Source organism: Aquarana catesbeiana, linkage group LG02 (assembly GCF_042186555.1).
Source record: "Aquarana catesbeiana isolate 2022-GZ linkage group LG02, ASM4218655v1, whole genome shotgun sequence".
NCBI lineage: Eukaryota > Metazoa > Chordata > Amphibia > Anura > Ranidae > Aquarana > Aquarana catesbeiana.
Window position 1 is genome coordinate 335,802,527 of NC_133325.1, and position 24,957 is coordinate 335,827,483.

General features: G+C 43.2%; 1 protein-coding gene across 2 annotated transcripts in view; it reads right to left on the minus strand.

Moving 5' to 3' along the window:
• Positions 1-24,957, minus strand: part of CFAP47 (cilia and flagella associated protein 47) — a 769,322-nt gene that overhangs the window by 558,178 nt on the left and 186,187 nt on the right. For both annotated transcript variants that reach the window (XM_073614843.1, XM_073614844.1), the window contains exon 28: positions 16,046-16,146. In XM_073614843.1, coding sequence (XP_073470944.1) covers positions 16,046-16,146 — 101 coding nt within the window. The remainder of the gene's footprint in view (positions 1-16,045; positions 16,147-24,957) is intronic.

Sequence of the window (24,957 nt, forward strand, 5' to 3'; positions counted from 1 at the left end):
CGAATAGAGGGATCTCTCCTTTTGACCTGACCACCTGCACCAGCTCTCTTATGGCGTTGATCTTTGCCTGAGGCAAGAACACAAGTACTCCAGCCTTTTTAGCGGTTTTAAGGAAGACTTCTCTAGGTTGAGAATCCAACCCAGATTTTTCAGGTATTTGGTTGTAATGCGCACACTTTTCTCCAAATGGGCCACCGACTGGTCTATTAGCAATAGATCGTCTAGGTATTCTAAGACTGTTATGCCCTGTGCCCTTAACCTGGCTAGAGGTGTAGCCAGAACTTTTGTAAACACCCAGGGTGCTGTAGCTAGCCTGAAGGGCAAGGCTACAAACTGAAAATGATGCTGTTCTACCTCAAACCGCAGAAACCTTTGGTGAGCGGGAAATATAGGGACATGCAGATATGCATCCCTGATGTCGATAGACGCCAGAAGTTCACCTCCTTGTAGGATAGAAACCACCGACCTGATCGACTCCATGCGAAAAGAGCGGATCTTCAGGAACTAATTTAGATTCTTTAGATATAGAATGGGCCTGACATCTCCATTCGGTTTTGGTACCATAAAGACGTTTGAATAAAACCCCAAACCTTGCTCTTCTGTACGGATTTGTACAGTCAGGTCCATAAATATTGGGACATCGACACAATACTAATCTTTTTGGCTCTATACACCACCACAACGGATTTGAAATGAAACAAACAAGATGTGCTTTAACTGCAGACTTTCAGCTTTAATTTGAGGGTATTTACATCCACATCAGGTAAACAGTGTAGGAATTACAACAGTTTGTATATGTGCCTCCCACTTTTAAAAGGGACCAAAAGTAATGGGACAATTGGCTGCTCAGCTGTTCCATGGCCAGGTGTGTGTTATTCCCTCATTATCCCATTTACAAGGAGCAGATAAAAGGTCCAGAGTTTATTTTAAGTGTGCTATTTGTATTTGGAATCTGTTGCTGTCAACGCTCAATATGGGATCCAAAGAGCTATCACTATCAGTGAAGCAAGCCATCATTAGGCTGAAAAAAACAAACCCATCAGAGAGATAGCAAAAACATTTGGAACATCCTTAAAAAGAAAGAACGCTCCGGTGAGCTCAGTAACACCAAAAGACCCAGAAGACCACGGAAAACAACTGTTGTGGATGACCGAAGAATTCTTTCCCTGGTGAAGAAAACACCCTTCACAACAGTTGGCCAGATCAAGAACACTCTCCAGGAGGTAGATGTATGTGTGTCAAAGTAAACAATCAAGCGAAGACTTCACCAGAGTGAATACAGAGAGTTCACCACAAGATGTAAACCATTGGTGAGCCTCAAAAACAGGAAGGCCAGATTAGAGTTTGCCAAACAACATCTAAAAAAGCCTTCACAGTTCTGGAACAACATCCTATGGACAGATGAGACCAAGATCAACTCGTACCGGAGTGATGGGAAGAGAAGAGTACGGAGAAGGAAAGGAACTGCTCATGATCCAAAGCATACCACCTCATCAGTGAAGCATGGTGGTGGTAGTGTCATGGCGTGGGCATGTATGGCTGCCAATGGAATTGGTTCTCTTGTATTTATTGATGATGTGACTGCTGACAAAAGCAGCAGGATGAATTCTGAAGTGTTTCGGGAAATATTATCTGCTCATATTCAGCAAAATGCTTCAGAACTCATTGGACGGCGCTTCACAGTGCAGATGGACAATGACCCGAAGCACACTGCGAAAGCAACCAAATAGTTTAAGGGAAAGAAGGGGAATGTTATGCAATGGCCAAGTCAATCACCTGACCTGAATCCGATTGAGCATGCATTTCACTTGCTGAAGACAAAACTGAAAGGAAAATGCCCCAAGAACAAGCATGAACTGAAGACAGTTGCAGTAGAGGCCTAGCAGAGCATCACTGGGGATGAAACCCAATGTCTGGTGATGCCTATGCGTTCCAGACTTCAGGCTGTAATTGACTGCAAAGGATTTGCAACCAAGTATTATTAAGTGAAAGTTTTATGGATGATTGTTAATCTGTCCCATTACTTTTGGTCCCTTAAAAAGTGGGAGGCACATATACAAACTGTTGTAATTCCTACACCTCACCCACTGAGCCAGTAATCGGTCTAGTGCCTGAAACAGAGATTTTCCCTGGATCTTTGGGAAAGTTTGACCTCAGAAAACGAGACGGGGGAAACTCCCGAAATTCTGGTTTGTACCCTAGAGTTACCGTGGAGATGACCCATCTGTCCTGAATTTCCTCTTGCCAGACTTCTGAGAACTGCAGAAGTCTTCCCACCCATCCTGGCGAGCGGGGGCGCAACTTCATAATGAGGCTTTAGAATTCTGTTTTGCAGGTTTTTGTCCCCGGGCCTTCTTTTGTGCCTGGGCCTGATCCTGAGGCTTTCCTCTAGACTCTGGCGGCGGAGGCCGTCGCCACTGCCTAGAGTCCGCTTAAATGAAGGGCATTTATTCCCTCTCTTAACTGGCAAAAGAGTACTTTTCCCACTTTAAATCTTTTGGATTTTGCTCAAGAATATCCCTGTATTTAACACCATCCATCTTTCCCATAACTTTGACCAGTTTCCCAGTCCCGACTGCTGAAAAACATCCCCACAGCATGATGCTGCCACCACCATGTTTCACTGTGGGGATGGTGTTCTTTGGGTGATGTGATGTGTTGGGTTTGCGCCAGACATAACCTTTTCTTTGATGGCCAAGAAGTTAGATTTTAATCTCATCAGACCAGAGCATCTTCCTCCATACATTTTGGGAGTCTCCCGTATGCCTTTTCGCAAACTAAAAACGTGCCATTTTGTTTTTTGCTGAAAGTAATGGCTTTCTTCTGGCCACTCTGCCATAAAGCCCAACTCTATGGAGCGTACAGCTTATTGTCGTCCTATGTACAGATACTCCAGCCTCTGCTGTGGAACTCTGCAGCTCCTCCAGGGTTATCTTAGGTCTCTGTTCTGCTTCTCTGATTAATGTCCTCCTTAACCGGTCCGTGAGTTTTGGTATGCGGCCGTCTCTTGGCAGGTTTGCTGTTGTGCCATGTTCTTTCCTTTTGGTTATGATAGATCTGATAGTGCACCTAGGTTTCAAAGATTTGGATTTTTTTATAACCTAACCCTGACTTGTACTTCTCAAAAACATTGTCCCTTACTTGTTTGGAGAGTTCCTTGGTCTTCATGGCAGTGTTTGGTTTGTGGTGCCTCTTGTTTAGGTGTTGCAGCCTCTGGGGCCTTTCAAAAAGGTGTGTATATGTAATGACAGATCATGTGACATTTAGATTGCACACAGGTGGACATCATTTCACTAATTATTTGCCTTCTGAAGGTAATGGGTTTGACCAGAGCTTTTTTTGGGCCTCATAACAAAGGGGTAAATACATACACAAATGCCAATTATCAGTTTTTTATTTCTGAAAAAACATTTTATGTATATATTTTTCTCATTTTACTTCACCAACTTAGAATATTGTGTTCTGATCCATCACATATAATTGAGATTAAAAAAACATTGACCTAAAGGCTGTAATATAACAAAATAGGTAAAAAGCCAAAGGGGGTGAATACTTTTGCAAGGCACTGTATCTGTGACCAAATCATCCCCAAATAGCCGATCCCCATGAAAAGGAAAACCAGTCAGGAGCTTTTTGCATGGTACTTCGGCTGACCAATTTTTTAACCACAGGATCCTACACATGTGTACTAGCACAAGTGCAAGGCGGGACGCCTGGTGAATAGAAAATCTAATGGCGTCTATGGCAAAACATAATGCTCTTGGTAGTTCAGCCAAATCCCAGGCTTGCTGTACAACAACCTCTTTAAGGGCCTGTCTAAACTGGTCCTTTAGGGATTGACAGATGCCTATTGCAGCGACTACAGGCTGAGTAACCACACCTGCTAAAGAAAAATAGGATTTTTAACAGGAATTCCAACCTTTTATCTGTTGGATCCTTAAGCATTTGTGCATTGTCTACTGGACAAGTTAGACTTTTATTCACACTGGAAATCGCAGCGTCAACTGCTGGTACATTCCATCTTTTGGTGAATTTCTCCTCCATGGGATAGAGAACTGAGAATCTCTCTGGAGGGAGAAAATGCTTATCCGGGTGATCCCATTCAGCATAAATAAGCTGCTCCAGTAATGCACAGACAGGAAATGCATGCAAAGGCTGTGAACGTTTTAAGGAACCCAGAGAAGAAACCAAACTTTCAGCTGACTCCGTTAGGGGTAGCTTGAAATTGGAATGAACCATTTCCGTAAGACACTGTACCAGCAATTTCTCAGATTGTGAGGATGAAAAGGGTTCATCACCGTTGTTTCCTCTACAGAGGAGTAATCGTCTTGTCTTTCCTCCTGATCGCCTGAGGGTAACACCTCATCCTCTACCCACTGTTCCCCTGGTAAAGGGTCTAAGGTGGGGGAGGGAGCTCTATCACGCTTCCTATCCCTTTGGATGAAGGATGTGATTAAAGCCGCTAATCTTCCCTCTAGCTCCAAGAGGGCGGAGGAAAAGGCATCTTCAGTCACGCATACAGGGGCTGAGATGTGAGAAGCAGCTGCACCACCAGTTGGTTCCAATGACTCACCCTGGCTTGCCACTTCAGGTATTTCAGGAGAAGATGACAGTGTGAAGGCACGACTGGAGTTCCCAGCGCCTGGGTATGAAATTTTTGGTACCTTTTTTGAGGTCTTTGTGGGGTCTTTGTTGGCCGGCATAGTCCTAAGCACAAAAGCAGAGGCACTAAGTAAATGCACTACTTGCTGAGCAATAGTCTAGCATACAATGCCGCTAATAAAGTTCAGCTTGATGCTGAGTAAAATGTGTTTTCCTTTTACTGGGAAATGCCTGTATGCAGTGCCTTATGTGCCCCCAGCGCTCCTGTGTCCTGTGCGATCAGCAGCTGTGCTCTCCAGCGCTTTAGCTGAGGAGAGTATGTATTTTAAGCTCTGTGTTCCCAGTGTGATCTCGTGGATGCTACGTCCCGCACATGCCGCCGTGCTTAAGCCACGCCCCCTCCACACATCAACCTGCCCCCGTTTTTTAAATTTCAAGTAGTTACCGCACGCGCAGTGTTCAGGTCTTGCCACTTGGTAGACCCAGCGAGAGGAGAGGGAAGGGAGGGGAGGAAGGGAGCCGGAACAAGGCATAGAAAAATACACTACACGCTATACAATATAGGGGGAGCCACCACACTTCCGAGGAGGGGGGATTAGGGGGAGTGCAAACTGCTGTTGTACCTCCCAGCCCCCTTCCCTCAGGGGGAAAAAAATGCAGAAATAGCAAACTTTTTTCCTGGATAGGAATCCCCACTGACCAAGCTGCATGAATGAGACCACACACCTGCTGTCTTAGCCATTTGACACAGAGCTGAACTGAGATGCAACGTCAAAGGTATGTGCATTTACTCCCTCAAGTGGAGAACTTAAGGCATGACAACATTTTACTCAAGGAAGAAAAAACCATTGATGGACTTTTACACTTCCTAGGCTTCTTCCCTTACCTTATCCTTGCCACAGGATTCTGCTGATAACAGACAAATCCAACTTTCACCCATCACGGTGGGCTGCGCTTAGCAAACTTTCAAGGACCGGGTCCCTTTTTATAAGTGTTCCACTCCCTTGGACCTGTATTAGCACCCCACCAGGAAAAACTTTAGGTAATGTAACCATGACCAAAACCCTGGGTCCCGGGGTCCAGCCCTACAAAAAGAGACGTTACAGGCAAAACCTCGTTCTTCCTATACGAGGCCCAGGTACCATCCACTTTAGCCTGGATGGCACTTTGGATGGATCCGGTCTGTGGAGGATGTTTAAATCCAGGAAGGATCCCTCCAGCGGAGCTCTTCAGAGCACATCTTTACGCGTGACCAACACCTTAGACACTGGCGAAAAAACTGAGGTACTCCTGGTAGGAGGAGGGGTTATATAGGGAGTGAACTTCCTGTATTGGGTATGCCAGTGTTCATCACCTGAAGGTGCCTATATACCCATATAGTTAATAACTATGGCTCTGTGTCCCGTGATGTACGATAAAGAAATTAGTTTTAATGTTGTCAGCTATACTGCAGTTACAGTATGCACTGGCAAAGCATAACTATTAATGCTACTATTGTAAAGGTTGCTTTGTAGCCTTTAGTTAGTCTTTATAAAAATTGTTTGCTTTATTCTGCATCTTAATATAAGAGTTGATGTGGCATAAATGTGGTCTGGTCTTGCTATCTGTCATTAATATGCTGCTGCCAGACTTATCCACCTTACCAACCGCTCAGTGTCTGCCAACCCTCTACTCCAATCCCTACACTGGCTCCCAATCACCCAGTGAATTAAATTCAAAATACTAACCACAACATACAAAGCCATTCACAACTCTGCCCCGAGCTACATCACCAATCTTGTCTCCAAATATCACCCAAATCGACCTCTCCGCTCTTCTCAAGACCTCCTGCTTTCAAGCTCGCTCATCTCCTCCTCCCATGCTCGTCTCCAGGATTTCTCCAGAGCCTCTCCCATCCTCTGGAACTCGCTACCTCCATCTATCCGGCTATCCCCTACTCTTGCTACCTTCAGGCGATCCCTGAAAACTCATCTCTTCAGGAAAGCCTATCACGTCTCCAACTAATCTCCTACCACTTCCAACAGCTCATTCCCCACAGTTACAACCTTTTGTACCACCTGCCCCACCCTATTAAATTGTAAGCTCTTCTGAGCAGGGCCCTCTTAATCCTCTTGTATTTTATTGTATTATAACCCTATTGTCTCCCTTTTATATTGTAAAGTGCTGCATAAACTTTTGGCGCTATATAAATCCTGTATAATAATAATAATAATTAATATCTAACAGATCAGGTTTATCAGACTACTTTAAATGACTCACAGAGCTAAAACATCTGCTTGAACCTGAAACAAGTGTAATGGTGGATGTAGTCATATGATGACCACATTGTTTAGTTTATGTTGGCTTAGTACAGTCCTTTCAGTTTCACCCTAAACAATCCAAAGTTTAGCTTGAGAGCACAGTGTCTAGTGAGAATTGTAAATCACTGTGTATTCTCAGACCTGCCTGCATTAGAGTTCCTGTTAAGTCAGGTAGGTTGATCCTTACATGCATGAGCCCATTAATTATTTTGCTCCAATTATTGTTTGGACATTTTATACTGTTTATCTTAAAAAGTGTATAGGTTTCCTAGTATCATTTATTTTAAAAACAGGAATTGTGTTAGAATTACAGGGAGGGTTAGTGTAAGGGTTAGAGTTTGGGTTACAAGGAAGTGTTAGTGTTAGGATTACAGGAAGGATTTGTGTTAATGTTACAGGGGAGGGTTCACGTTAGGGTTACAGAAAGGGGTAATTTTAGGGTTAGCATTAGGATTACGGGGAGGGTTAGTGTGAGGGTTACCAGGAGGGTGAGTGAGAGTTATGGGGGGTTGAATGTGAGGGTTACAGGGAGGGTAAGTGTAATGCCCCGTACACACGGTCGGATTTTCCAATGGAAAATGTCCGATCAGAGCATGTTGTCGGAAATTCCGACCGTGTGTGGGCTCCATCGGACATTTTCCATCGGATTTTCCGACACACAAAGTTGGAGAGCAGGAGATAAAATTTTCCGACAACAAAATCCGTTGTCGGAAATTCCGATCGTGTGTACACAAATCCGACGGACAAAGTGCCACGCATGCTCAGAATAAATAAAGAAATGAAAGCTATTGGCCACTGCCCCATTTATAGTCCCGACGTACGTGTTTTACGTCACCGCGTTTAGAACGATCGGATTTTCCGACAACTTTGTGTGACCGTGTGTATGCAAGACAAGTTTGAGCCAACATCCGTCGGAAAAAATCCTAGGATTTTGTTGTCGGAATGTCCGAACAAAGTCTACACATGCACAAGGTTGTCGGTATTTCCGATCGCCAACCACGCGGTCACGTACACCACGTACGACAAGACTAGAAAAGGCCGGTTCAGAACCAAGCGCGGCACCCTTTGGGCTCCTTTTGCTAATCTCGTGTTAGTAAAAGTTTGGTGAGAGACGATTCGCGCTTTTTCAGACTCGTGGTTTTCAGATCGTTTTCTGCCGTTCAGTTTGGGCTTGTGGGTTTGTATCTGCTCTTCGGTGCGTGCAGCAAGTTCCGCGTGACTTTAATTAGTCATTGTATTCTTGTTCATTCGTTACTGTTTTTCAGGTCGCTCTTCACAGGCCTTGCTGTTCTTCAGTGCGTTCTGTTACTTCGTTCTGAGCAGCCAACCGTTTTCTAGCCATGTTGCGTATGCGTACTCCTCGTAGAGTTCGTGCTGTGCGGGGACTTGGTGTTGGGGTCCTGACCTTGACACAAGTCCAGTCCATGAACAGGGTGGGGAGGAGTTCATAGACCAAGAATTGGTTGCTCCAGCGTGACCAGTTCTCTCATATGCCTTTGCTCCGTGAGATCCGTGAGAATAATCCTGATGATTTCAGGAACTTTCTCAGGATGACGGACCCCGTGTTTCACCGTTTGTTGGCTTCACTGACCCCCTATATCAGCAGGCAGGATACCTGCATGAGGCAAGCCATCACTCCGGAGCAGAGGCTCGTCGCTACCCTGCGGTATTTGGCAACAGAGAGAAGTCTGCAGGACTTGAAGTTCTCAACAGGCATCTCCCCCCAGGCTCTGGGGATCATTATCCCAGAGACCTGTTCTGCCATCATACAGGTCCTGCAGAAGGAGTATATGAAGGTAAAATTTTTATCCTTTTATATCACATTTTATTGTATTGAATGTTTGATAATATATTGTATTTCTTTCCTCATTCCCTAATTACCATGATTGTAATATGCTGTGAATGTCCCCTTTGTTCTCATGCATGCTGGATTTTTATGTAATTATTATTTTAGGTCCTTCATACATATTTGCCCTTCAATAACCTCCCCAGCATGGTGTCTCCTGGCCCTATATTCACCTCATGTAGTCACTTAACAATGTATTTTTTATGCTCCATAGTAGTGCTTTACCCCAAACACCCCCTAAAATGTTTGGAAATGTTATTTTTGCTTTAAATTCAGGCAGAGTGCCAGAGGCTTTTTTTTTGTGGTGTCCCCAAATAATTTTTAGTAACCCTCCCTCCCCCAACTGCTAAGTCAGCTGATCCCAATTCTCTATCCTCAATCATCTATCTGCTGACTTTGCCAAACCCATACACACTATACCCATCTCTTTTGTGCTCTGATTTATGGATGAATTCCCCAAAGCATGTAGTTCAAGGGCCTGCCTGTATACTTTCAAATGGTACTGTTTAAAGTTTTGGGATCCTATTATTATCTTGATAGGTAATAGCAGAATGTCCAAATGTCCTCAAATGTGTACAGCGTGTATTTCTATCTTTGTATTCTGACACTTCTTACCTGTCCAGTGGGCTGCCAATAGTGTAACTAAGGAGGGGCTGTTCCAAGTAATACCCATTATTTAGGCATTCATCTCTCAATGAAGTGAAGAAGAGGGTTACCTGTCCAAGATTTCCACACGCCCCCTATAATGTTAGAAATGGCCCATGAGAGGGGGGGGGGGGATATGATAGGTGTACCTTATACTTTGGCGTTGTTAAATTCCCCTTAATAAATGCTATCTGGAGGTTGCCCCATAATGTTTGTGTCTAATCTGCTTGCCATGTTTCAGAGTAAAAATAGTAATGTTTATTGTTTTTTCCTCAACAGTTTCCTTCCATGCCACAGGAATGGCAGACTGTGGCCTCCCACTTTGCCCAGCGGTGGGACTTTCCTAACTGCGGAGGGGCAATTGATGGGAAACACGTCCACATCGTCCCACCACCCAACTCTGGGTCGTACTATTATAATTACAAGGGGTTCAATAGTATAGTGATGTTGGCGGTGGTGTCGGCTAATTACGACTTCTGGTATGTGGACGTGGGGAAGAATGGCCGGATGTCCGATGGTGGAGTCATCGCCCAGACGGAGTTTCTACAGGCGTCTCCAGAATGGCAGCTTGGACTTGCCAGCTCCAGAGGACAATGTGGAAGGACTCCCATTTGTGTTCGTTGCTGATGAAGCGTTTGCGCTTGGGGACCACCTGATGCGGCCATTCCCAATGAGGACCCTCACCCCAGAACAGAGGGTTTTTAATTACCGGCTGGCCAGAGCCCAAAGAGTGGTGGAGAACACATTTGGAATCCTGGCCAGCCGGTTCCGCCTATTTATGACACCCATCCATATGGCGGAGTATAAACTGAACCATATTATACTTGCGTGCTGTGTTCTCCATAACTTTTTAAGGAAACATTCGGCCAAATATGCTGGCTCAGTTGGGCCTGAGGCCAGAATGATACATCAAACCACACTGATGGCGCTTGAAAGTGGCCATCCTGGCTTGCCCTCCCTGAGTGCCCGTGATGTCCGGTTACGCTACCTGGAGTTCTTTGCGGGTAGGGGGGCTATCAATATGCCAGACAATCTGTGAAGCCTTTTTATAATAAAAAAAAAAAAAGAAATTCTTTGTGGACATTTACTGCTTGTGTTTGTTTTAGCTGACCCTGACAGAAATGTGTTGAGTCCAGAAAATGTCATGATTGTGTAACCTTATTATACAAAGCACTGTTGGCTGTTATTTACTAAATGCAAAAACACATTTCACTACAAGTGCACTTGCAACTGCACTGAAACTGCACTTGTAGTGCAAAGAGGATTTGCCCTTAGGAAATAACCCCAATTTTTGCAGAAAACAGCAATTACATCACCCCAAAAGTGTTGTAGTGTTGAGACAATAATCCACACATTCTTGAGTAACCAACTTTTTTTATACCTGCACAATCACATGTGCATTTACCAAAGGTTTTTAAAACAAACCAACATGTTTGTTGTATAACAATTTTTGGAGTAGCATTATCAAAAATCGAAATGTCCATTTAAGATAAAACAGGCCTGTGTAAAACCAACAAGAAAGACAAAAAACTTGAACTTACAAAGTTCACATTAGGTAAAACCTGAATGCTATATCAGACATCAGTATTTAGGAACTGGGTTTGATATAGCGTTCAGATGGGGGTAAATCACCCCTGGAAAAGCCAAATTTGGAAGATGCACACCAATTTACGAATGTCAACATGTGCTAGCTGCCATCAGGGGGGATCAAGGGACGTGTTTTGGGGGAGCAAGCCCTTCCTCACCGCTACTTTATAATTGAGGAAGGGGTTCCCCCCCAAAACGCGTCCATTGATCTCCCGTGATGGCAGATAGCGCATGTTGCCACACTGTGTGCATCCTCCAAATTTGGCTTTTCAAAACATTGCAAAAATATTTAAAAGATTGGACCACAATCCAAAAAAGTGATTTTTTGGGGTTTTAAATTCGCCCCAAAACATCAATGATGTTATTATTTTTTTGAATCACATCATTGATTTTTTGCTGTATGTTTTGCAGTTCTACATTACACCCCATGATCTCCCCGATCAGGATCTGGGCACTTTCTGGTGTGAAAGGATCTGGATCACGATCACCTAAAAAGAGAGAAACAAAACAAAAACAGGTATCAAAAATCTGCCGGCATCCATCTCTTACCTGAGTCTGTGGTCGCAGACACTCACCGGTTGTGGTGCCAATTTCCACCACATCTTCTTCTTCCTCCTGTTCTTCTTGGGTTGGGGGTATTTCACCTTCTTCCATAGGTGGGGGGGTCTGTGGTCTCCTCGGATGAGGGGTGTCCTCCGAGTCTTTTATCCCCTATGTAAAACAAAAATGGTATAATTAGCACACAGATATTTGATGGCAGAACTATAAATAGGAAACATTGCTTGGAAGTGGGGTACAATTGTCAATTTTAGCCGAGTTCCAAGATGTCTTTTATTTTTATTGCCCTTTGTCAAGCTGCAATACTTTACCTGTTTAGTACAAGCTTCACAGATGGAGACCCCCCTATAGTATACAATGGAGCACCTGTGTGGCCCCCCTAATAAAAATGGTGTTCTGGGGTCCCACACTAGTGCTCCAGTGTCCAGATGTGAAAACAGCTGCTTAGTGTCCTCTCCTTACACAGAATCTAGTTTGCATTTCATTCTAGTAACAAACCCATCTACACAAACAAATATTTGGCATCCAAGTAGGCCCCAAAAAATGTGGGAAAATGCATATGGCCTAAACAATGGTGTTTTAGAGGCCGAAAGAAAAATGTTTGATACGAACGAATAATGGGCCCATGAACATTAAAGTTGCCCTTTTAAACGTTACAATTAAGAAAAGCATATGGAGCAGCACGAACGGAATAAAAACAGAAAGAATAGGAACACAGCAGAACTACTTACTTTTTTGCAGCACTCTCCGGATCTTTCGGTACTGCTCTGGCTCTCTTAACTTCAGGTCCGACCACCGCTTCCTGAGCTGATCTTTCGATCGTCGTACCACGAAATTCTTGTGAAGACTTTTGACCACTTTCGCCATGATCTTGGCCTTTCTGATTTTGGGGTTGGGGTAAGGCCCATACTTTCCGTCATAGTCGGACTTCTTCATGATGTCGACCATCTCCAACATCTCCCCAAAGGACATATTTCTGGCCTTAAATCGTCTCCTTCTGGATCGGGACGTGTCCGGATCCGGGCTTTCCTCCTCCTCCTCCTTGTTCCTGCAATTATCACGCACCTGCTGTGACTCCGCCATGTGCTCTTCCCCCACTGCGCCAAACAAAAAGGGGCGGGGAATAGACTAGAAAGAACGTCAGGGGCGGGCGGAGTTACACGCATGCGCAGTGTGTATAAAGCGTAACACGCGTGCGTATTACGTACGATCTGTGAGCGGAGGAAGGAGCATTGGATGCGCCGATCGTAAGAACAAAGGTAAGAGACAAACTTGTGCCTATACTGCTTCTACATTGAGGCCTATATTGTAACAAGATTAGGAGAGTTTTGTCTGACATTAGGCTTTGTCTTGTGTTGTGTCTTGCAGTGAACATGGATATGCTACTGAAAGACAATGACTTCATGTCAGTATTTGTAGATATGTTAAGGGAGCTGCCCTGTCTGTGGAAGATTAACCACCCCCATTACAAGAACCAAGCAAAGAGGAAGGCAGCACTGGAGCAATTGTGTGAAATTGTGAAGCAGGTGATCCCCATGGCAGACATCACATATTTGAAGATCCTAATTGGTGGCCTGAGGAGCACATATCTAAGGGAGCACAAGAAAGTCCTGGATTCGCAGAGATCCGGAGCAGCAGATGACATCTATGTCCCCAGGATGTGGTACTATGACAGGCTGCATTTTCTGGCAGTCCAGACTGAACCCATTTCATCACTCTCCATTATTCCTTCCACGCTTCCTTCCCCCCCGGCTGAGGCTTCTGACGCCCAACCTGGGCCTTCCAGGCAACATGTAGAGGAGCCCAGATTGAACCAGGTATAGCATTCCTCTAAATATTGCTGGTTGTCCAATCAATGATGTTAACTAGATGTTAGTTGGGAGTACTAATTTAGGATTGTGATTGATGAAGCAAAAACTAAAACCATGTCCCTTTTTCATACACAGGGAAGTCGCAGCCAGGAGGTGGCCGGGCCGAGCCGGCTGGCTGATCTGCAGGTCCCTCCACCCCCCGAAAAGAGAAAGTGGCAGTAGGAGGCGTGCCCTAGAGGAGGCTACCAGAGGACTCTTTTGGAGGGCTACAGAGGTCCTGGGAGCACCACACACCGTGGAGGAGGACATTGCTGCCGTCATTGCATATAAAATGCAGAGGATGGAGGAGGGCCAACAAGTCATGTGTGAGTCCCTCATATTGGAGGCTCTTAACAAAGGTATGAGGGCCCAAATTACAGCTCAGACACACCTTTGCGATGGTCCTCCTCCTCCTCCTGCAGGTCCTCCTCCTCTTCCTCCTTCTCCTCCAGGTCCTCCCAGTCCTCCTCCAGGTCCTACTCCTCCTCCTGCCACATCTCCAACAGCACAGCCACAGCCGGGAAGGAAGCGTGGAAGGAAGACCAGAAAGTGAGGACCCTGGATCCAGTCTGGTCGGCCAAAAAATGCAGCCTCTTGTGGTACCACAGCCTGGGGACACAGATGTCATCTGCTGCTTTCCGGATCTCTGCGAATTCTGGACCAGACTGAACTCCCTTACATATGGACTCCTCAGGCCACCAATTTTGATGTTCAAGAATTGATGTCTGCCGTGGGGGTCCCAGCCTTCGCTAATTTCTCATGTTGATCCAGTGTTGCCTTCCTCTTTGTTTGGTTATGATCCCTTAATAAAGGATTTTTGTTTTGAATTATACTCTCCTATGTGTTTTACTTCAAAAATGACAGTTTTTTTGTGAGGATTCAGGTACATTTCAAATATACAATGTGAAATGAACAAGGGACACCAACGACAAACAATCTCCTGGAGATTAAATAATAAAAGATATCAATGGTGTTGGGGTAACTTGACACACAAAACACACAAAAAATATTCTGGAGTAAAAATAAAAATAACATTGAACAAAGATCAGCCTTTGAAAAATACAAACATTAAATTAAAAAAAAAAAGGCTTAAAATCCCCCAAAAAATTAAATAAATAAAAAAATTATGTCAGATGTGACAACTAATAACAATATATTCAGGGAATACCAATAAAAAAAAAAAAAAATAAAACTTTGTGAGAAGTGTGTGTGAATATGAGCAGCAAAACTACTTAATTCTTGTCACATTATAAAGAAGAAGAGAGTGCGCTGTATTAAACCATTTTTAACATTGCAGCGTGACGAAAGTGCTGTATCCATTGCGAACGCTAAGTTTACCAGAACGAGCTGTTCCGTCTTGGAATTTCTTCTGAGCATGCGTGGCACTTTGTGCGTCGGAACAGGCCATACACAGTCGGAATTGACGCGATCGGATTTTGTTGTCGGAAAATTTTATCTCCTGCTGTCCAACTTTGTGTGTCGGAAAATCCGATGGAAAATGTCCGATGGAGCCCACACACGGTCGGAATTTCCGACAACACGCTCCGATCGGACATTTTTCATCGGAAAATCCGACCGTGTGTACGGGGCATTAGTGTTAGGGTCACAGAGAAGGTAAGCCTGAAGGTTAGGGCTAGTTTACACTTGCTTCAAAAAAAAGGCTTCGGACAAGCTTTGTTAAAGCTCTCTTAACGCCAGTCAAAGGTCGTTACTAAATAAAATAGTTAGCTTACAGTCCTGTTTACTTCAAAAATGATATCCCATGTCGCTTTAGTGGTGATTCAAAGAGTCTTCAAAGCCTCCATGGAACGCTATGACAAAGCTCGCTTGAAGCACCTGCAGCTTTTGAGAGGCTTTAATTCAGGTTTAACTTTGCTTTGTTTTGGAGAAATTGCAGGTATGAGACACACACACACACACACACACAGGGCATCTGTCAAGCTTCAACAAAGCTTAAAAGAGCATCACGGAAGCATCACCGACGCTCCACCTAAGTATCACTGAAGCACCACCGAAGCTTCATCAAAGCACCACTAAAGCATCAAAAACACATAAAAGCATGTTAAAGCGGTAGGCGCTTTAATGTGTGTTGAAGCCAAAGCAAGTGTAAATGAGTCCTTAGTGGTAAGATTAGAGCTTCATTAAGGTTAAAGTGAGACAGACATTATGTTAAGGTAATGTGGATCATCCATACACTATAAATGATGGTCTCAAAAGACTAAATCTGCACCGACTATATGTCTTCTTGTAGGAGGGTATCTAGGCGAAATCTACTACAGGGAATCCTTTACTATAAAATACAATTGGATTACATTCTCAGAAAGGCAGTTGTTGATATTCCAAAAGATCTTCTAGTGCGCAAACCAAGATCCAAAAAAAAAAACTCATACAATAAAAACTTTGTAAAATAGATGCCTTGTTTTTACATTCACTTTGTGTTAATCATTCCAAATACTATGTGATTTCTGTGGGCTAACCAGAACTTAATGAACTTGATCTAAGCTCCAGCTCATAAAGAAAACACACCAGGTGCACTCAGTGCATCACTACAACCTAACGGTTTTTGACACCATATGGTGGAAACCACAAACTACAATGTAAACTGTCAAGCGGATACCTATCTCAATTCAATAATAATTAAAATTTACAAGATTTACCACTTCTTAGAATGACCTGCTGATCAGTCCGATGACAGGCTAAATAAGGATACACCGTGAGTATGCAGTTTTCAGCCACAGCAGCAACCTGAAGAGGAAACCTAAAAGTAAAATAAACATGATTCAGTGCAATTTAGGAAGGGTTTAAATATTAATTTGCAACAACAAATAACATTACCTTTAGCCTTGTCTTGAAAGCAACAATCAATACACATTTCCCTGTAGCTCTACCATAAAACATTAAAAGCTGTTAACTGTTTTGTTTACTCTGTCAATAACTATATCAATTGTGGAAGATAATATTTATATATTTTTATTTTTTCATTCAAGATAAATGCACTCTTATGCCTAGTACACACGATCAGAAAATCAGACCAAAAATACCGCTTTCAAATCGACTGAATAATCTATTGATAATCTGATCGTAAGTACACAGCTTTCGAGAGCCGATCGCGTCCAGCAGGACTGGACCTAGGAACTCTGCGGCTGCTGCTCAGGCCTCAGCCCAGTTATGAACTCTCTCACCACCTTCTAGGCACACCTCCCTAGGGATTGGCTAGAGACCCATAAATATTTAGGCTGCATACCCTGTCCTTCCTCTGAGAATCTAGAATCCTCTAGAATACAGGGGGAAGTAAGAGAGCATCAGCTTTTGAAACACTAGGCAGCCCTAAATATTCAACCCCTGCTCCACTGATTACAGGGGACCAAACTAAATTTACCTAGCAGTCTTCTCTACACTGGGAGGGTGCAACAAGTATATAGGAGCTCCAAAGGCAACAGAGCATCTTTTTAATTTGCTATTGCACTCCACGGTGCATTTTGGGGACTGTATTATAGAGGTGAACTCAGACTACACAAGTTGGGTTCACCCTAATGATAGAGAAGCTTACTGCTGCCCTCCTTTTGTGGGACTTCTTTTCACAGACTGCAATATCTACCTCACTCTATATGTAGAAAGAGTTGCTGGGGCAAGTCCTAGTGTTTCCAACCAAAGATGCCAAAGACTATATAATTTGCTAATGTTGTCTAAATGGGGTTAAACTGATTATTTTCAGCATTAATGGTAGAGTTTACGTTATAAATCCCCTTTTCCAGAGTAGGCAGTGATGGGGAGACCCATCTCTGTGCTATGGGATTTCTAGATATGCACAATAAAAGACTCTTTCCACTGTCATGTGTAAACACCCATCATCAAAATACTCCCCCATGGAGTTCACATTTCAGTAAATTGGTATATACAGTAAAACCTTGGATTGCGAGCATAATTTGTTCCGGAAACATGCTTGTAATCCAAAGCACTCGTATCAAATCAAATTTCCCCATAAGGGATAATTGAAAAAAAAGATGATTCATTCCACAACCATTTAATCATAAGTCCTTCAATTTATAGTCCATATAAAAAGATTATATTTACATTTATAGCAATGTGATAGGTTGTGTGACCATAAAATGTCCATCCACAAGTGGAAGCTTCCACAACGGGATTAGAAGCTAAATTCAGCAGGAGCTACAGAATATAAAAGAGAAGAGAGGTGCCTCTAAGTGTAACGATATGATTACGTTTAATAAGGGTACAACATTTAGCAATTCACATGGTTGATGATTAAAACAGGCACATCTAAATATGCAGACATTCAAGGTAAAGCTGTCCACGTAGACCATCCTCCGCACCGCCGGCTCTCACCGCTGTCAGTCTGCAATCGTGACCAGGAAGACTACCCTGCAGTAGAGCGATCTGAAAGCGATCTCAAAGCGAAGGTTCAGCGTGGTAGAAATGAAGTAGATGGTGGTGTGGAGGACGGTCTATGTGGACAGTTTTACCCCGGATGCCTGCATACTTAGATGTGCCTGTTTTAATCATCAACCATGTGAGTTGCTAAATGTTGCACCTTCATTAAATGTAACCATATTGCTACACTTAGGGGCGCCTCTCTTCTCTTTTATACTCAGTTGTGACGTGACGCTACTTGTATATCAAGACATCGCTTGTTTATCAAGTCGAAATTTACTTAAAATTGTGCTTGTCTTGCAAAATGCTCTCAAACCAAGTTACTCTCAATCCAAGGTTTTACTGTACTTTGTTAACAGCGTTTATCACTGATGCCCCAATAAAATCTATTTTAATTTTATGATAAAAACATTTCTATGTACAACTGTTTAGTTATGTGTTTCTCAAACAGCGTTCATCTTAAGGTTGCTAGGGGTTCCTTTAGTAACGAGCAATGGCAAATTGATCGCCCACCTACGCTGACCCCCAGTGACCTCTACAAAGACCACTAATATTAGATTACACCTCAATTTTACCATTTGGATTTCTTTTCGGTTTCATTATTCAAGTGATTTAAAAAAATATTGTTGAATATGATTTTTTAGGAAGGTATTAAAATTGATCTTCTCTGAATGTCAAATATGCCCATAGGTACCCCACATTACTTATTATTTGATTTAAAATGTTCTTCAATTCATTGATCAGGCTAATGTACCATGAGCTGTTGGTATATTCATTTCTAGCAGGAGTTCCTCAGGGAAAATAAGGTTGAGAAAGGCTGCTCTAGCTTTTTGTATATTTAGTACAATAGATTATTATTATAAATGCAATGACAGATATATTATTGTGCCTCCAAGTGGGGCAGCAATATAACTAGCAAATAAAAATCATCACTTATGAAAGTTACCTAGCGATATTTGCTGGCTCTGTCCACTCCAGCTGTATTTCCTCAGAGGCAGAGATAGCAATAAAGGCTGTTCTCCACCTCTGCCTATGATTAAACACTCTGCACTGGAAATCTCCAGAAAAGGCAGGCTTAATCACCAGCTATCAAACCTGCTTACATTCCCATATGGATGTTGGCATGCAGCTGTGGTACAATTTACAATACTTTTTTATTTTAATAACATATCCACTTTAATTAATTTTGAAAGTACTCACTGACTTCTTTTCAATTTGTTTAAATTGAGCATTATTGTAAATTACATTGGATTAGCCGTTAAGTCATCATGCAAAATATACAATGGTACTTATATATCAACAAGAGACTTTTAGCATAATTAAGCATACAAGATGTAATCAGAAAAGTTATATACCATAAATCTTTTCCCCAGTTGGGGAGTACTTTTTCTAAAACTAAGGGCTCTTTCACACGGACGTGTCCGTGTATGGAGCCCGCTCTGCTCAGCGGGAGATCGCTCCGTCGATCCCCGCTGAGCAGGCAGATGACAGAGCCGCTCTCCCCTCTGGGGGATCAGATGATGACGGACCGTAGAATCCGTCGTCACCCGATCCGATCAGCAGACGGATGAAGATGTAGGTTTTTCCTCCGTCACACTTTTTGGGATCGGAGCAGGTCGGATGTCAGCGTACATGTCACCGCTGACATCCGACACTCCATAGAGGTCTATGGAGCGTCCGTTCAGGTCCACCTAAAAAACTGACAGGCGGACCTGAACGGATCGTTCGTGTAAAAGAGGCCTTAAGGGGTAAAGAAGGAACTAAAAATGGATGTAAAGAAACAAAAGTAACATAACAGACACCATATTATACCAAAACAAGACAATTCCAAGAGGCAAGATCCTATTGGGCCTTCAAATTATGTATCCCTTAGCAGGAATATACAAGACAAACACTTTCAATTATTATTACATTTTTGTAGTGAGTCCGTACTGTGTGCTAGTAACTGTTCATATTGGGCAGATTTTTGCACCTTTTTGATAATTTACAAAACATTAGGGGCTATATTGGTTTTCCAGAGTGATGCTATAGTCATACGGGCTGCAGCGAGGATTTGGACAATTCGAAAATGCAATTGTTTAGGAATTTTATCTAACTTGTTATATAGGAGAGCCAGCTCTGGCGTTGGGGGAGTGAAGAGGCCCGTGACCTTAGAAATCAGGGAAAATATTCCATTCCAAAATCTGCAAAGGCTTCTACAATTACAAAACACATGAAATAAAGTTCCTATGTCTCCACAGCCTCTCCAACATTTTGAAGTAGAGTCAGGGAACATTTTTGAGAGCTTGAAGGGAACAAGATAGTTTCTGTTAAGCATTTTTAGGAAGTTGTCCTAATGGTTAACACACCTTGATGCTTTAAAAGTAATTCCTCAAGCTTGTTTCCATTTTAGATAACTAAAATTAGTGCCTAGATATTTTTCCCAGGCCAACATAGGGGCTGTTTTGGTGCAGCTGTCATCGGGTTGTAGATGGGCATAAAGCTCACTGACTTTTTTTTTATTTTGCCTTCAGGCATATTCATAATCTCACATACTATGTTAAGTGTTGCCAAAAAAAATCAACCACTTAGTGTTACTGCACCTAAGAACTCAAGCAAATTGTGTTGGTTCCAGCCTGCCTATTTTAAAAACCAGAGATATGTCATCATTTTAATATCCATCAGATAGCTGAATATTAATAATATTCTTCCAATATAAAGCTCACTGGAAATATGTGCTGTGTTTATTAACCCAGTTGGCTAAAAAGAGAAGAATAAATGAGGAGATTAAAATTTTATGTACAACAGCCCTTTTCATTTTACTGAACTTGAGTTTTTTTTAATTTATTGCACTATATTAAAAGTAGTTGGTAATTTAGGTAGCATTTTAAGTTGCAAAAATTAACTTACTGCTCTTTTAGCTATTTAAGATGCAGTAAAAATGCCCCTTTAATTGTTTAACCACTTGAAAGCCAGCATGTTAAATCGCTTTTCTGTTCAGGCCATTTCTTAGTTTTCAGCAATGTGATATTTTGACTAACAATTACTCGGTCATGCAACACTGTACCCAAATGAATGACCCAAAATAATTTTATGAGACAAATAGAGTTTTCTTTTGGTAGTATATACATATACATGTATATATATTTTTGGGTTTTTTAGTGTTGAGATACTACACGTGTAAGACATTCAATATTTGGACTGTTTGTCTACTGGACATTGTATCTTGTTTATCACAAAAATCAATCAATATTGTATCAAAAACACTATACTGTAATATTCGCTTCTGCACAAGTGGTCAAGGAAAAAAACTGTGTGTGGGATCACCTGTAGCATTCCCCATTTCTATAAGTCAAGCAAGCTTAGCCTACTGGTATATGGTTTACCCCAAGAATGCAATGTTCACTGGCCATGAAGTACATGAGGGTGTACAAAGGGTTCTTGTTGTTCCAGAAGTGCAGTTGTTTATAGTGGATAGCTGGGGTTCGAGTCTCACAGTAATGTAGTTAGTGGGGTGTGCGGATGGGTCAGTTTAAGCCGCACATGTAGACATGGTCAGCAAACAGGCTTAAAATGTGGTCAGTAAAAAGGATCAGTACAGGCAGCAGGTAGAGGCAACCCTGCACTGATGTGGTAGTGATCAGGGACACTGTTGATGGCTGCACTGGCTCTTGTGACACTGGTGTGGCTAGCACTCAGAAACATTGTTGCTGGCTGAACTGGTCTGGTGACACCATCATTAATGTGAAAGCAATCATTGACACTGTTGCTGGTTTTCACTGGTCTGGTGACACTGAGGCTGGTGTGGTGGTGATCAGGAACACTACTGATAGCTGCACTAATCTGGCAACACTGCAATGATGTGGCTAGCAATCAGGAATATTGTTGCTGACTGCACTGGTTTATTGACACTGTCACTGGTGTGGCAGCTATCAGGAACACTGTTGCTGGCTTACACTAGTCAGGTGGCACTGGACCTAGTGAGACTGGTGTGACTAGCATGAATAGTGATCAGAAACACTGTTGCTGACTTTCACTTGTCTAGTGACACTGGGACTCATGTGGCAGCAATCAGGAACACTGTTGCTGCCTGCTCTGGTCTGGTCACACTGGGACTAGTGTAGCAGCAATCAGGAACACTGTTGCTGGCTTACACTGGGCTGGTGACACTGATGCCCCGTACACACGGTCGGACTTTGTTCGGACATTCCGACAACAAAATCCTAGGATTTTTTCCGACGGATGTTGGCTCAAACTTGTTTTGCCTACACACGGTCGCACAAAGTTGTCGGAATTTCCGATCGACAACCACGCGGTCACGTACACCACGTACGATGAGACTAGAAAAGGCCGGTTCAGAACCAAGCGCGGCACCCTTTGGGCTCCTTTTGCTAATCTCGTGTTAGTAAAAGTTTGGTGAGAGACGATTCGTGCTTTTTCAGACTCGTGGCTTTCAGATCGTTTTCTGCCGTTCAGTTTGTGCTTGTGGGTTTGTATTTGCTCTTCAGTGCATGCAGTCAGTTCGTATCGGAGTTTTCTGTGTGATCTTGTCCGCTCGTTGCTGTTTTTCAGGTCGCTCTTCACAGGCCTTGCTGTTCTTCAGTGCGTTCTGTTACTTCGTTCTGAGCAGCCGACCGTTTTCTAGCCATGTTTCGTATGCGTACTCCTCGTACAGTTCGTGCTGTGCGGGTGGCTTGGTGTTGGGGTGCTGACCTTGACACAAGTCCAGTCCATGAACAGGGTGGGGAGGAGTTCATGGACCAAGAATTGGTTGCTTCAGCGTGACCAGTTCTGTCATATGCCTTTGCTCCGTGAGATCCGTGAGAATAATCCTGATGATTTCAGGAACTTTCTCAGGATGATGGACCCCGTGTTTCACCGTTTGTTGGCTTCGCTGACCCCCTATATCAGCAGGCAGGATACCTGCATGAGGCAAGCCGTCACTGCGGAGCAGAGGTTGGTCACTACCTTGCGGTATTTGGCCACAGGGAGAAGCCTGCAGGACCTCAAGTTCTCGACAGGCATCTCCCCCCAGGCTCTTCTTTGTGGACATTTACTGCTTGTGTTTGTTTGAGCTGACCCTGACAGAAATGTGTGGAGACCAGAAAATGTCGTGATTGTGTAACCTTATACAAAGCACTGTTGGCTGTTATTTACTAAATGCAAAGACACTTTTCACTACAAGTGCACTTGCAACTGCACTGAAACTGCACTTGTAGTGCAAAGTGGATTTGCCCTTAGGAAATTACCCCCATTTTCTCATCAAACAACAATTACATCACCCCAAAAGTGTTGTAGCGTTGAGACAATAATCCACACATTCTTGATGAGCAATCTTTTTAATACCTGCACAATCACATGTGCAGTTACCAAAGGTTTTTCTGACAAACCAACATGTTTGTTGTATAACAATTTTTGTGGTGTCATTATCCAAAATCAAAATGTGCATTTTATAGAAAACAGGCCTGTGTAAAACCCACAAGAAAGACACAAATCTTGATCTTACAAAGTTCACATTTGGTAGAACTTGAAGGCAATATCAGACATGAGTATTTAGGAACTGTGTTTGATATTGCGTTCAGATGGGGGGAAATCACCCCTGGAAAAGCCAAATTTGGAAGATGCACACAAATTTCACAATGTCAACATGTGCTAGCTGCCATTACGGGGGATCAAGGGACGTGTTTTGGGGGAGAAAGCCCTTCCTCACCGCTACTTTATAATTGAGGAAGGGGTTGCACCCCCAAAACGCGTCCATTGATCTCCCGTGATGGCAGATAGCACATGTTGGCACACTGTGTGCATCCTCCAAATTTGGCTTTGTGCAAAATCACAAAAACATTTCGCACATTGTAGCAGACAAAAGAAGAAAGTGATTTGGAGGGGCTTTAAACTCGCCCCAAAACATCAATGATGTTTTTATATTTGGGAATAACATCATTGATGTTTTGCTTGATGATTTCCAATTGTAAATTACACCCCATGATCTCCCCGATCACGATCTGGGCACTTTCTGATGTGAAAGGATCTTCATCCACAACCTCACGATCACCTAAAAAGAGAGGAAACCCAAAATAAATTAGGTCTAAAAAAAATGCCGCCATCCATCTCTTATCTGAGCCTGTGGTTGCAGACACTCACCTGTTGTGGTGACTAGTTCCACCACGTCTTCATCCTCCTGCTCAGCTTGTGTTGGGGGGATTTCCCCTTCTTCCAGAGGGGGGGGGTCTCTGTTCTCCTGGGATGAGGGGTGTCCTCCGAGTCTTTTCTCCCCTATGTAAAACAAAAATGGTATAATTAGCACACAGATATTTGATGGCAGAACTATAAAGATGAAACATTGCTTGGAAGTGGGGTACAATTGTCTATTTTAGCAGAGTTCCAAGATGTAGCTTTTTTAGTGTCCTTTGTCAAGCTGCAATACTTTACCTGTTTGGTACAAGCTTCACAGATGTAGTCCCCCCTATAGTATACACTGGAGCACCTGTGTGGCCCCCTAATAAAAATGGTGTTCTTGTGTCCCACACTAGTGCTCCAGTGTCCAGATGTGAAAACAGCTGCTCAGTGTCCTCTCCTTACACACAATCTAGTTTGCATTTCATTCTAGTAACAAAGCCATCTACACAACCCAATTCTTTGAAGACAAGTATAGGGCCTCAAAATGGTGGCCAAATGCATATGGGCTAAACAATGGTATTTTATAGTCCGAAAAAAAAATGTGTGATCCGAACGAATAATGTGCCCATGAACATGAAAGTTGCCATTTTAAACTGTACAACAGTTCCTAAAAGCACATGGAGCAGCACGAACGTAATAAACACAAGAACAATAGGAACACAGCACAACTACTTACTTTTTTGCAGCACTCTCCGGATCTTTCTGTACTGCTCATGTTCTCATAATTTCAGGTCCGACCACCGCTTCCTGAGCTGATCTTTCGATCGGCTTACCCCGAATTTCCGGTGCAGACTCCTGACCACTTTCGCCATGATCTTGGCCTTTCGGACATTGTGGTTGGGGTAAGGCCCATACTTTCCATCATAGTCGGCCTTCTTCAGGATGTCCACCATCTCCAACATCTCCCCAAAGGACATATTTGAGTCCTTCAATCTCCTTCTGGATCGGGACGTTTCAGGCTCCGGCCTTTCCTCCCCCTCTTCCTCGTTGCTGTACTTAGCACGATCCTGCTGTCTATCCGCCA